Genomic DNA, 13992 nt, shown 5'->3' with positions numbered 1-13992 from the left:
ATGTTCTATCCTGTACAGGGGGGTAGTGCAGAGCTGTACCAGGAAGCACACCAAGGAAACTCTCAGGCCAGGCACAATCTGCCTGAGGCTTCTTTAAGCACATGCACATTGTACAAGCTGCTCCACCTATTAAGAGGGATTAGAGTGTTCTGCTTCAGTGCACTGGCACCACAATGTGAATTTATGGGAAAGTGAAAAGGTCCCTCTTTTTCAGTTCCTAAAAATGTAGCAGAATGGAGCACTCTGTACTAGCTAAAGCAGAGATTGTGCTTGCCTATTGGTGTTCCTAAGCAGGAATATTTTTTGGGTCGCCACACAACACATACAGGCAGTCTCCGAGTTACGCGGATCCGACTTATGTCGGATCCGCAGTTACGAATGGGGCCCATATCCCTGGTCTCCAGCAGACCAGGGAGAGGAAGCAAAGCGGCGGAGCACACGGGCAGCGGACAACCCAGATGCATCTGGGCTGTCCGCTGCCCGCGTGCTCCTTGGCTTTGCTCTGCTTTGCTCCCCGTCTCCCTGGTCTGCAGACCAGGGGGACGGGGAGCAAAGCCGTGGAACACACGGGCAGTAGACAGCCCAGACGCATCTGGGCTGTCCGCTGCCCGCGTGCTCCGCGGCTTTGCTCTGCTTTGCTCCCCGTCTCCCTGGTCTGCAGACCAGGGAGACGAGGAGCAAAGTGGCGGAACACGCGGGCAGCGGACAGCCCAGGCTTTGCTCTGGACGCCTGTGGTACAGCAGTTGGGGCGCTGCCGGTTGGTCCCGTAGCGCCGCTCTGGGCGCTACTGGACCAACCCGGCAGCACCCCAGCTGCTCTGCCCCAGGCGTCCTGATTCAGTCACTGCTGGTCAGTTTCAGCAGCGGCTGAATCAGGACACCTGGGGCTGAGCAGCTTGGGTGCTGCTGGGTTGGTCCAGTAGCACCGAGGAGTGGCGGCGCTACTGGACCAACCCAGCAGCACCCCAGCTGCTCTGCCCCAGGCGTCCCCAAGTCAGCCGCTGCTGAAACTGACCAGTGGCTGACTACAGGAAGCCCCTGCCCCAGGCTTCCTGGAATCAGCCGCTGATCAGTTTCAGCAGCAGCTGACTTGGGGATGCCTGGGGTTCTTAAGTTGAATCTGTATGTAAGTCAGAACTGGCATCCAGATTCAGCCGCTGTTGAAACTGATCAGTTTCAGCAGCGGCTGAATCTGGACGCCAGTTCTGACTTACATACAGATTCAACTTAAGAACAAACCTACAGTCCCTATCTTGTACGTAACCCGGGGACTGCCTGTATTAAAAAAGTGAATAGGGGCCATCTTGAGCTGCTCAGGGTCCTAAGAAATTGCTTAGTCTGCTTATACGTAGCGCTGGCTATGAGCTAGAGCACAGGGAGTGAAGGGCCTTCTGCTGAGGGAAGCCCTTGTGTACTTGGGAAAGTGAAGGGGACTTCTTGTGTGGCCTCTTACCAGGATCTTTTACAATCTTGTCCTTCCTGTTGTGCAACAGACATTCGTTTAGGACTAGATTTTGATACTACTGTTCATACTGAATAGCATCTTACTCCATAAGAGGTTCTACTGATATCAATGGACTACTTTCAGAATAAAGTGCTATTCAGCGTGAGTAAGAGTACTAGAGTCTTCTTTGGCCCTAATGAATGCATTGTCCCCATTACCTCATCAGCTTTGAAACTTGCATCACTAAAGGCAGCTATTAACAAAGGAATAACATCATCAAAGTAAAGAATTTAATAACTGGATTTTTAATCCTGCAGTACTCTGAAACTCACCAAACTTGTATTGTTAGTAGACTACTATAGGGAGCAGATTCTAGTACTATTTGTTTTTTACTGAAAACATCTTGTTGCAAACCCCAGAGAGTTTGATTCAAGGGACAGATCGCTATAGTCTTCTAGAACCTAGCCAGCCCTTAATTACCCACAGAAATAAAGGGGTTGCCAATGCAAAGCATTTTGTGTGTTATAGCATATTCCCATTATGAAAATGAATGTTGGCATTCTTCCTTGACAAGTTTTTCACCCTTAAGGCATGTCTACACTAGGGAGTTATTTTGAAATAAGTTACAGTAGACTTCCGATAATCCAGAACCTTTGCGACCTAGGTGGTGCCAGATTATCAGATATGCCGGACTATCAGGAGGTACAATAAGATGGTTTTATATATATATATATATATATATATATATATATATATATATATATATATATATATACACACTGTATATAAAGTGTTTTTAACCCTTTTTATTGTAGCACAAGCACTGTCCAGTGTCACACAATGCCAGTGGCAGACTGACTCGGTCCCATCCAGTTTCGCTCGGTTCAGCTGCTGCCGCTGCTGCCTTGTGACTCATTTTTTGCCAAAACTCACTCACTGGGCTCTTGCCACTTTGATGCCGGACTATCGGGAGTGCTGTACAATTGGATGCTGGACTATTGGAGTTTTACTACATTTTGAAATAATAACTCCTGAAATAACAATTTCTAAATAACATTATTCCTCTTCACAAGCAGGAGTTATTATTTCAAAATAACAAGCCCTTTATTTCAAAATAACAGGCTTGGTAGTGTGGATGCTCGCCTTGTTATTTCGAAATAAAGGAAGACATGGTGTAGACATGCCCCGAGGGCAGAGAGAAGGTGTACAGCCAATGCCTCATCTACCATGGCACACAGCTTACAGGGGAAAGCAGATGATGTAGAATGCCCCTCAGTGCTTCTCTTGGGCTGTCTCTAGACTACACCTCTCTGTCGACAGAGAGATGTAGATTAGGCATGTCAAAATTGCTAATGAAGCAGGGATTTAAATAGCCTGTAATTCATTAGCATAAACATGGCCACCGCTTTTTTTTTAAATGGAGCTTTTTCGGAAAAAAATGGCAGTCTGGACGCAGATCTGTCGAAAATAAACCCTTTTTCAACAGATCCTGTAAACCTCATTTTTTGAGGAATACAGGATCTGTTGAAAAAGGGTTTATTTTCAACAGATCCGCATCTAGACTGCTGGTTTTTTTTCGAAAGCTCCATTTTGAAAAAAAGCGGCGGCCATGTTTATGCTAGTGAAGCATGGGATATTTAAATCCCTGCTTCATTAGGAATTTCGACATGCCTAATCTACATCTCTCTGTTAACAGAGAGGTGTAGTCTAATTGTAGTCTTGGGGTTGTGGCTCCACTACACTATCCTTTATTTGGGGTTGTATGTAAGCGTCAAGATGTAGTCTATAAGGCATGCAATGTAAGGAATACCCAAGATTTAAAAGTTTTGCATTACTTATCAGCAACAGAAATCCCCCTTAAATTCTAATTATTCTGACTAATTATATCTGTTTTTTAAAAGGTGAAGCTGTGACTGGAGAGTTATCAAAACTCTTAGATGAAATCAAACTGTGTCAAGAAAAGGAGTATTCTTTTGAAGATCTGTGTCATACAATATCAGACCACTATCTGGAAAATTTTAGTAAGATATCAGAAGAAGAATTTATGAGCAATGGAATCCAAACTAAGCTTAATATAGTAAGTAAGATGGGATATCAAGTGAACTTTTTCAATTATATTTACATTACTTATTGTACATTCAAGAATTAAAGAAAGGAAATATATATAAAGAATGATATAAGAACTCCAAGAATCTGTAAAAGTATATAGTGTGTCTCTCTTATAAATATACGACCAGATTATGAACCCCATACTTACATTGGTGAGCAGTTATTCACACAGAGTACGTCTACACTATAGGAAAGATCAAAGCTGCTTCTGTTGATCTTCCAGAGGTTTGAATTAGCATGTCTAGGTAAGACATGCTAATTCGAACTGAGAGGGGCACTCTGGTCAATGCCAGTAGTCCTGCTTCCATGAGGAATAAGGGAAGTTGAAGGACGAGTGTGCTCCCTTCAGCTTCCTGGAGTGTGGACAGCACCAAAAGCTGGGTTAAGCTACTTCGACTTCAGCTATGCAACTAACATAGCTGAAGTTGCGTATCTTAATTCGATCTTGTCGCATAGTGTAGACATACCTACAATGACTTCTGTGGCACCATTTTGGTGAGAAATTGCTCACCAAGGGTATGTCTACACTACCCCGCTAGTTCGAACTAGCGGGGGTAATGTAGCGCTCGGGATTTGAATTTCCCGGGCTTCATTTGCATGAAGCCGGCCGGTGCCATTTTTAAATGCTGGCTAGTTCGGACCCCGTGCCGTGCGGCTACACGCGGCACGGACTAGCTAGTTCGGATTAGTCTTCTAATCCGAACTAGCTGTACGCCTCGTTCCAAGCCTAATCCGTTCGAAGCCTAATCCGAACTAGCTAGTCCGTGCCGCGTGTAGCCGCGCGGCACGGGGTCTGAACTAGCCGGCATTTAAAAATGGCGCCGGCCGGCTTCATGCAAATGAAGCCCGGGAAATTCAAACCCCGGGCTTCATTTGCAACTGCGGATGACTACATTACCCCCGCTAGTTTGAACTAGCGGGGCAGTGTAGACATACCCCAATATAGTAGAGGATTTATAGTCTAGCTAATCCATAAGGCTGCATTGTACAAATAGTTAAAACAGTTTAGAGCTTTTTATTGAAAACAATATCACTGAAGTCAGTGGGACTACTCAAGTTTTCAACTATAACACCTAGCACTAAGTGTTCACAGGACTATGCACAAAGTGCTCAATCCTGTAAGATGCTGAACAGCTTCAGCTCCTCATACAGGATTGAAAATGTATAGGCATGCAAAGGGATTCATGGCATTAATGGAATAGGACCTGGTACTATAACTTTTTAATGAAATTAGTCAATGATCTTAGATAAGAATTTGATTTAAATAATATTATTTCCATGAATAAAGGTTTCCAGGATTAATTTCTTATGGTACATTAACAAGACTACTTCTTTTTAACCTGATTCTGGAACGGTTATTTATGCAGAGTTGTACCCTACTTGCTGAGTAAAATCAGTGGAACTACTCATGGAATAAAGTGATTGAATTGAATTATTTGTGTTCTTAAAGGAAACAAAGCTAACTGCTACCTTCAGATAATACTGTTCTAAAAGAACAGAATGCTAAATAGTATAGATATGGGGAAAACAAACTGCCAGTTGAATCTTCTGTGCTATTATCTGTATTATACATTTACAAAAGTATTTAGGTGCCTAAAGATGCATATATATACACGTGGAGGGATTTACGAAAGTGTTTAGGCAGGTCAGGGATCTAATTCCCACGCTGAAGTCAATGTGAGTTATTTGCCTACCACCCTGTTTAGATACATCATAAATCTAATTCAAAACCTAAAAACCTTTGGAAATCTGGCCCTCAGTTACCATCTTGTAGGAAATATAATCAATATAATCCTCTAATATAAAACTGAAATTCTTATAAAACTATAAAAAGTTAAAGAGAATGTGAGTTGGAAATACCTGCAAACTTTAAAATCTGTTCTTTTCATGAAGCAGGAAAACACAATGGTAAATCAGATAAATATATTTACTGAAATATATCTAAACAAGATAACCTGTATTTTAAACTTGCAACAAAATTTTATCTTTAAAAATTGTAATTCATTACTAACAATTGTGGAAGAAATCCTCTAGCCTTTTTCCAATCTTTACTCAAGCAAAATTATTGTTGAAATCAATGGGAATGCTATTGAGCATTACGACCTTCCACCCTCCCCTTGATGGGTTCTCCATATTTGCACACCCCATCTCAAAAAGATTCTGGAAGGGCCCACAGAACCTTCACCCAACTAAAAAACCCATTCTCTCCACGTGGGACTTAGAATTGGTCCTACACTCACTCACAAGACCACCATTGGCAACCACACCACTTACCTTTCTTACCATGAAAACGGTGTTCCTTCTGGTGATCACTTCTGCAAGGCGGGTCAGCGAACTCGCAGCTCCCATGGCCTCACCTCTATACATGACCTTTCACAAGCACAAGGTCATCCTCCAGCCACACCTGTCCTTCTTACCCGAAGTGAACTCAGAATTCCATATCAATGAACCGATAATCCTGCCCACTTTCTTCCCAAAGCCACATCATTCCAGGGAAGAAGCCATATTACACACCCTGGATGTCAGAAGGGCAATTGTCTTTTATCTTGATAGGACTGAATCCTTTCTATCATCCCATGGATTGATGTTTTCCCTGTCCAGGCAGTCCAAGGGAAAACCACTGTCTTTCCAGCGCATATCAAAGCTCATAACATCATGCATTACTACATGCTAATCACTCCAGAATAAGGCATTACCAATGAATCCAAAGGTCCACTCTAACAGAGCTATGGCGACATCTGCTGCTTTCCTACAGGGAGTCTCACTCCAGGAAATACGCAGAGCAGTGACATGGTTGTCTAATCACACCTTCATAAAGCATTACGCCATTCCACCATGCTTCACAACAGACACTGCAGTAGCCAACGTAGTTCTCTCCACAATCTGTCTCAATTGATCGAAACCCACCATCCATCTCAATTGGCACTGCTTCTCAGTCTCCAACTGTGGAGCACCCATGGGGACATCACTTGAAGAACAAAGAGAAATTACTCACTTCATGCAGTAACAATTGTTCTTCGAGATATGTATCCCCATGGGTGCTCTACTACCCACCCTTGTCCCCACTTCTTCAGGCAATAATAGCAGCCCACGAGGGCGTGAAAGAAGAAAGAGGAGAAGCGGCCTGCGTGCGCTACTTCAAAGGCGAGAGTGCCGCTCATGCGTGCACAGCCCACCCAATCACTGCTCTCAAAGTCTCTGATCTGTGGTGCCAGGATGAGCCTGACACTAACTGTAGAGTGTCCACAAGGATACACATCTCAAAGAACAGTCATTACTGCACGAAGTGAGTAACTTCTCTTTGTGCCAAGAAAATGTGGTGTTCCTGGAATGGGATTGTGTCTCATAAAATCATACAGAAAAGAGACAGAATCACCAGGCAGTGGAAAGGGGCTGACTGGGGGCATGCCCCCACATCTGGGAGTTCCCCACCCCATGTGCCCTTTAAGGAGTGCAGAGGGGGTTGAAGCTCTCCCCCAGATTCATATGGGGAGGTTGATGGCTATTGCCCTTTGTCAGAGAGCGAGGGGAAAGTCCACTGTTTGCTGCATTCTTCATTCTGGCTGGGAAGCTCAGGGAGCAGACAAGCTGTGTTCTTGTTCTGTGATAGGGACAATCAGGGAAAGAGCAAGCAGCCATGGTGTGTACACACACACACACACACACAGAGCCTCTCCTTACACCTAACTCTGACTTCTGCACCCCCCACACCCTTAGTTCCCTGCCCTTTGCCCCTTTTTATGGTCCCAAGTAATGCTGGATAAATGTGCTAGTGCTACTATAATACAGGAATTTTAACAGCCATGGTAAATACAAAGGAAAGAAAAACAAAATATACAGAAACCGATTTTTTTTCACTTTACTAGGCAATGGTATTCCTTTGAGGGGGTAGTCTGATAAATAATATCGTATCTTGGAGGCAAGTGGCTTCGGAGGAGGTAGGAACTGTTCTATCATACTGCCCTGCTTTAGTTTCCTGTGTGTGGGCTAGTGTCTCTACCTGATATAGCCTGCTTTCCTCTCTTGAGCTGACAGCTTCATTTCAGGTTCATAACAGCCTAGGTATGGTCATATTGGATCTGACCAAACATCATCTAGCCTAGTTTCCTGACTTCCAACAGTTCCAAGAGCTAGATGTTTTAGAAGAAATGAATAGAACAGGGCAGTTTTCAGGTGATCCATCCCTTTTTATCCATGGCCAGCTTCAGCAGTCAGATGTTTAAGAATATGAGTTTGTGTCCCTGATCATCATGGCTAATAGCCATTGATGGACCAGTCCTTCATGGATTTACCTTTTTGAGTCCCATTATATTTTTGGCTTTAACAATTAGAAACAGCTCCCCTCAGTGATTATTCCCTGTTCACAACTACATTTTGAGACCTTAATTAGCCAGTTTTAAACTCTTGTAATGTATGTAATTTTAATTTTATATTTTTCTAGATTTTTAGACAAAATGTTATGCCTTAGACTTCTCTAAGGCATTTGACTGTGTATGTATATTATGTCACCACTGTTACTTTTATCAACCAAATTTGTATACTCATTAAAAAAAATTTCAATTTGTTATACAAATTGAGCTCTAAATTATTATTCTTATTTTTCTGAATACATTTTTCCTCACAAATGATTTGGTTCATAGGTATTTTCAGCTTTGTGAAAATGGCCCTCTTAAAGCATCTGTAATGGGGGTTGAGCTGGGGTGCCCCCATCAGTCCAGTATAGGACCAGTCACTGGTACACTGTGGGCTTTGGATGGCAAACCAATTACACAGTCTGGAGGCTTATGGTTTCATGGGTGGGACAGCAATAGCTCTTAACAGCAGTCAAACTGCTGTCCCTTGGCGGGGCAAAGTAAGCAAACAGTTTGTAGCTGTGCAGCTTCATGGCTGGGGCAGCAAAAGAAACAGGTTCACTACCTCCTCATTCAGTCATGCAGTTACACTGTGAAATTAGCCCTAGGGGCAGGGCAAACTATCAATCAGTGTATGGCCCCTACGTGGGGTAAACAAACAAACAAACAAACAAACACACACTCAACAGGCCTTATTTCCCTTTGTACTGGGATATAGAGCAGTCAGCAGCTTCCTCAGCAAGCAGTGGCTAGTCTTCTCCAGCAATCTCTGTAGGTGTCCAGTCTCATGGAGTATAGTACCGGTCTTCAAGATCTATTGCCAGGAGTATCACAGGCACCAGCAGGGTACATCCTTCCTCCTCCATCACCCACCCCAAATAAGGTGGTCTGCTTCCTTTTATCTGGGTTCTCCATTTGGAGCATGTGCATTAGGGAAAAGAGGACTTGGCCTTTTGGGCTCACAATGATTGATCCACTCTGCTGGTGCAGCATGGGGTTGATATAATGTAATGTAATATAATATTATAAATGTGATCAAGTCATGATCTTTTGTACCCGAGTTACCATTAATTTTTAGTTCTGTAATCAGTTAGGGTATGTCTACACTACCCCACTAGTTCGAACTAGCGGGGTAATGTAGGCATACCGCACTTGCAAATGAAGCCCGGGATTTGAATTTCCCGGGCTTCATTTGCATAAGCGGGGAGCCGCCATTTTTAAAACCCCGCTGGTTCGAACCCCGTGCAGCGCGGCTACACGGGGCTCGAACTAGGTAGTTCGGACTAGGCTTCCTATTCCGAACTACCGGTACACCTCTAGTCCGAACTACCTAGTTCGAGCCCCGTGTAGCCGCGCTGCACGGGGTTCGAACCAGCGGGGTTTTAAAAATGGCGGCTCCCCGCTTATGCAAATGAAGCCCGGGAAATTCAAATCCCGGGCTTCATTTGCAAGTGCGGTATGCCTACATTACCCTCCTAGTTCGAACTAGGAGGGTAGTGTAGACATACCCTAACTCTATTTGTTTGAACAAGCTCTAATACAGAATTTTTGTTACAATGCTTTTTGAGTTAGGAAGTTGTTCTCTCTGTTTAGAAATTCCCGTGATATTTTAATGCTGGCAGCATGAGACCTCCACCATATGCCACTCAAATTGAATTCTCCATGATCACACAGCTTTTTTGCCTATACAATGTATATAAGTGTGTAAGGAAACAGTCATTCTGTTCCCTAGTTGATTTGGTGTTCTGTAGATACCAATTAGTAATCTTCTGCTTTATTTGTCAAGGTATTGCTCCATAAACATTCAAGATAATTTTTTTGAGTTATAAATGTTGGAAACAAGTAATGCCATTCCTCCTTCCCTTTTTGCCCACTCACTCCTTCCTAATCAGGTTATAACCATTGATTTTAATAGTCCACTTGACTAATCATCCCATCAGATTCCAGTAATATCAACTAGATAGAATTTATACTCATAAATGAGCAATTCTCCTTCCTTTTGGTTGTTATCTAGGTTCCTAGAATTGGTATGTGCTATTAAATAATTTCTTCTCTTCGTGTCCTTTTCGATCTTTGATTAATTTTGTTCTTACTTTGCACTCTTAATTTTCTTTTAATGCTGTGTTTTGGATTTAATATTAGATCAAAAATACTAAAATAACTTATTTGTTAATCTAAATCAGGTGTTCTTAACCAGTGAGGTGTGCCTCCCCAGGGAAAAAGTGAAGGGGATACAGGGGAGGTGTGAGGTGCCTCCCAGAAAATTTATTGCAATTGCCTTCTCACTGGATAAAATTCTAAAGTTTAGATTTCTTCATAATTAATATTATGAATTAAAATTATAAACATTAATTTCTTATTAACTTCTAGAGATCAGCACACTACAATAGCAGTGCAAATCAATCAGGCCTATATGACGACACACTACAATAACAGTACGCGAGCATTCCCGACTTTCATCTTCAAATACTACATAAATTTGTTAGGAAAAGGTTCAAAGTAAAAAGCTCATATTATTCATTTAGGCATTGTAATGGGGTTCACTCACCCCACAGTGCCACCAGCCGTCAAACTTGGGAATTAGCTTGGACGGCTGCATCCAGAGTCCAGCTGGTTCACCAGGTCCCAGGGTTCAGGCAGGCCTCGAGGTTCAAGCCGGGCCTTCAGCTCAGTCCGGTCCTTCAAATCTCCAGGCACCAGTAGAGCCTTGTGTTCCTTTAGGTCAGAGGGTAGCCCTGCTGGCCAGCTTGGCCAAGCCTTGGCGGCCCAGGCAGAGAAACCTTCGCTGGCCTGAGGAAAGGTGGCTGTGGGAGGCCCGGGCCAGGTCTCAGCCAGGAGCTCTGGACAGGCCTCTGTCTCCCTCAGAGGCTGGGCCCCAACTGAGCTCCCTGGCAGAGTTCTTATAGTCTTAGCCACGCCCCTTAGCTTCTTGTCAGGTGAGGGGGCGGGGCTAGGCTGTGCACAAAATGGCTCCCAGGGGGGTGTGAACATGAAGTTCACTTTCGGGGAAGGTGTGAAGGTAAAAAGGTTAAGAACCCCTGATCTAAATTCATCTTACCACAATAGTATAAATTATTGATCAACAATTCCTTGCTAGCACTCTTAACCTAGTTAATGGCCTACTTGAGCTTTATTTGAAATCCTGAGTGTGAGATGTTGCTTAAGGGAGAGGGAATATGTTGAGTTGTCCTATAGCCATCCATAGTATACTCCTTTTTCTGTGTGCTGTGATGGGTGAAGTCATAGCTATGCTTATTCCACACCACTTTCTGCCCATTTGTTCACACTTGGGCATGGCAGCTTTGTTGAATATATTCTCCCCCTGAAACTCCACATAGTCTCCTGATCTAGATAAACTGGGGATATCTGTGCAAGTGAGTTGGAAGGGCTTTATACTCCCGTAGTGCCCTATGGTGGCACCTTAGTCCATGTCACTGGTTTCAGATACTAGTGTTTGTATCAGAAGTAATTGCTCAAAGAACAATTGAGATTGACTAAGCAACAAGGAATGAAAGGAACCCTGGATTCTGATATAGATACTTGTTTGAAAATGTATAATGGAAATTTGAGAAGAAAAATCCTTCTCAACATACAGCAAATCATTCACACTATACTCAGCTTGGCTACGTCTACACTGGTACCCTTTTCCGGAAATGCTTAAAATGGAAGTTTTTTTGTTATAAGTATTTCCGGAAAAGCGCGTCTACATTGGCAGGATGCTTTTCCAGAAATGCACTTTTTCCGGAAAAGCATCCGTGCCAATGTAGATGCACTTTTCCGCAAAAAAGTCCCGATCGTCATTTTCGCGATCGGGGCTTTTTTGCGGAAAAGACTACTGTGCTGTCTACACTGGCCCTTTTCCGGAACAGTTTTTCCAGAAAAGGACTTTTGCCCGAACAGGAGCAGCATAGTTTTTCCGGAAAAACAATGACGATTTTACATTAGATCATCATTGCTTTTCCGGAAAAGCAAGCGGCCAGTGTAGACAGCTCGCAGCTTATTCCGGAAAAGCGGCTGCTTTTCCAGAATAAGTGGCCCAGTGTAGACACAGCCCCCAAGTAAACAGGGTTAGCATGTAGAAAAATTGTTTTTGGAGAAAAGGCTATTTTAAGCATGATTGAATGGATACATGTCAATGACAGCCTTTAACAATGAGTTTTCCCAGTTTCTGATTTTTTTCCCCTTAGAAACAGTATAATTTTAAAAATCTTTATTTTCCAATAGATGGCAGTCTGGCTCAGTACTTTAAAGAACAAAAGCAGCCATCTTATATAAGAATTTTTCAACTTATACTTTTTTGTCATTACTGTGTAAATTCTTTACTGGATAAATTGCCTAGAAATAAAAAAAAATCCTTATTTCTTATAAGGAGAAAATATTAATGTAGTAAAATGGATTGCATAAGTATATAAGAAGCATGTCTAGGGGTGTTGTGTAAGGTAACTTACATGTCAGTAAGTGGATGCTAAAAGAACCTAAATGAATCCAAGGAAAGCTAAGGATATTCACTTGTATTCCAGGGAGCCAGAGAAAGAGATATAACAAGAAACCTAATACAGGGAGGTAAACATAGATTTGCACATATACTACACTTTCTTATACCTTCTTCCACCCCCTCATTAAGTATATTGCTCCAGCTTAGATTCCTCTTTCCTCAAACTCTAATATATAGCTACAGTGGGCATATTTTCCGAACCAAAAATCAGGACACATGACCTGACAAAGGATTTTTTTTTCTGATTTATGAGTTTATTTATATGAAAAGTCTCTCACAAAAGTATAAAAATTAAATCACAGGGCAGTGAGCGAGCAGTCTGGGAGCGTGGGGTCTTGGCAGGGTGGTGAGTGAGTGGACTGGAGGTGTGGGTGTTGGTGGAAGTGATGAGTGAGCAGGCTGGGGTGCAGAGACTCGGAGGAGGTAGTGTGTGAGCAGGCTGGGGCTGTAGAATCTTGGCAGGGGGTGAGTAAGTGGGCTGGGGGTGCAGGGTCTGAGCATAAGGGGAGGGGGACCACTTACTTGCTTTCATGCAGCTCACAACACCGTGCCCCAGGCACTGCCTCCCACTGCTCCTATTGGCTGGATTCTGGAGTAGTGGGAAAAGCCTCCAGGAATCATGTCCCTAAGATGCTGTTCCCCCAGCCAGGGGAGGGAGAGCAGCAGTGCACACAGCCATTTCTGTCTGTGCTTGTTCCTCACAAGCCAGATCTGGCAGGGAGCCTCGGGGCTTTCTCCACCCCCCCACCGAAATATTTGCCGAAATATTGGAATTTCTGGGACACTTCATAGAAGTATAGAATCATAGAACTGTAAGGGACCTCAAGAGGTCATTGAGTCCAGTCCCTGCCCTCACAGCAGAACCCAGTACTATATAGACCATGGGTTCCCAAACTGGGGGGGCGTGCCCCTCTGGGGGTGCGTGAAGAAATTCCAGGGGGGGTGCGAGGCAACCCAACCCCTTCCCTCCCCCCTGGTCAATTCCCCCTTCCCCCAAGTTGGGCTGCTATTTGTTTTTTGTCCCCGGTCAGTTCCTTTTTTTTTTTGCTCAACAAGTTTTGCTGCTATTTGGGGGAGAGGGGACATGAAGGTTTCTCAAAAATCAAAAAGGAGGGCGTGATGCCGAAAAGTTTGGGAACCACTGGTCTAGACCATCCCTGACAGGTGTGTGTCTAATCTACTCTTAAATATCTCCAGTGATGGAGATTCCACAACCTCCTTAGGCAATTTATTCCAGTGTTTAACCACCCTGAGGCTACATCTAGACTGGCATGATTTTCTGGAAAATCAGCTGCTTTTCAGGAAAAACTTGCCAGCTGTCTACACTGGCCGCTTGAATTTCCGCAAAAGCACTGATGATCTCATGTAAGATTGTCAGTGTTCTTGCGGAAATACTATGCTGCTCCCGTTCAGGCAAAAGTCCTTTTGTGCAAAACTTTTGCGCAAAAGGGCCAGTGTAGACAGCTCAGATTTGTTTTCCGCAAAAAAGCCCCGATCGCAAAAATGGCGATCGGGGCTTTTTTGCGGAAAAGCGCATCTAGATTGGCATGGACGCTTTTCTGTGCCAATCTAGATACTCTGTTCCGAAAATG

The 13992-nt window shown here is 43.6% G+C and overlaps 1 protein-coding gene across 6 annotated transcripts in view; it reads left to right on the top strand.

Annotated features, from left to right (window-relative positions):
• Nucleotides 1-13992, top strand: part of ANKS1B (ankyrin repeat and sterile alpha motif domain containing 1B) — an 821971-nt gene that overhangs the window by 164881 nt on the left and 643098 nt on the right. For all 6 annotated transcript variants that reach the window (XM_075933985.2, XM_075933942.2, XM_075933974.2 and 3 more), the window contains exon 8: nucleotides 3346-3521. In XM_075933985.2, the coding sequence (XP_075790100.2) occupies nucleotides 3346-3521 (176 nt within the window). The remainder of the gene's footprint in view (nucleotides 1-3345; nucleotides 3522-13992) is intronic.

Source organism: Pelodiscus sinensis, chromosome 1 (assembly GCF_052426305.1).
Source record: "Pelodiscus sinensis isolate ZL-2025 chromosome 1, ASM5242630v1, whole genome shotgun sequence".
In the NCBI taxonomy this organism is placed as follows: domain Eukaryota; kingdom Metazoa; phylum Chordata; order Testudines; family Trionychidae; genus Pelodiscus; species Pelodiscus sinensis.
The sequence above is the reverse complement of the archived record's forward strand: the minus strand, read 5'-3'. Positions and strand labels throughout refer to the sequence as shown.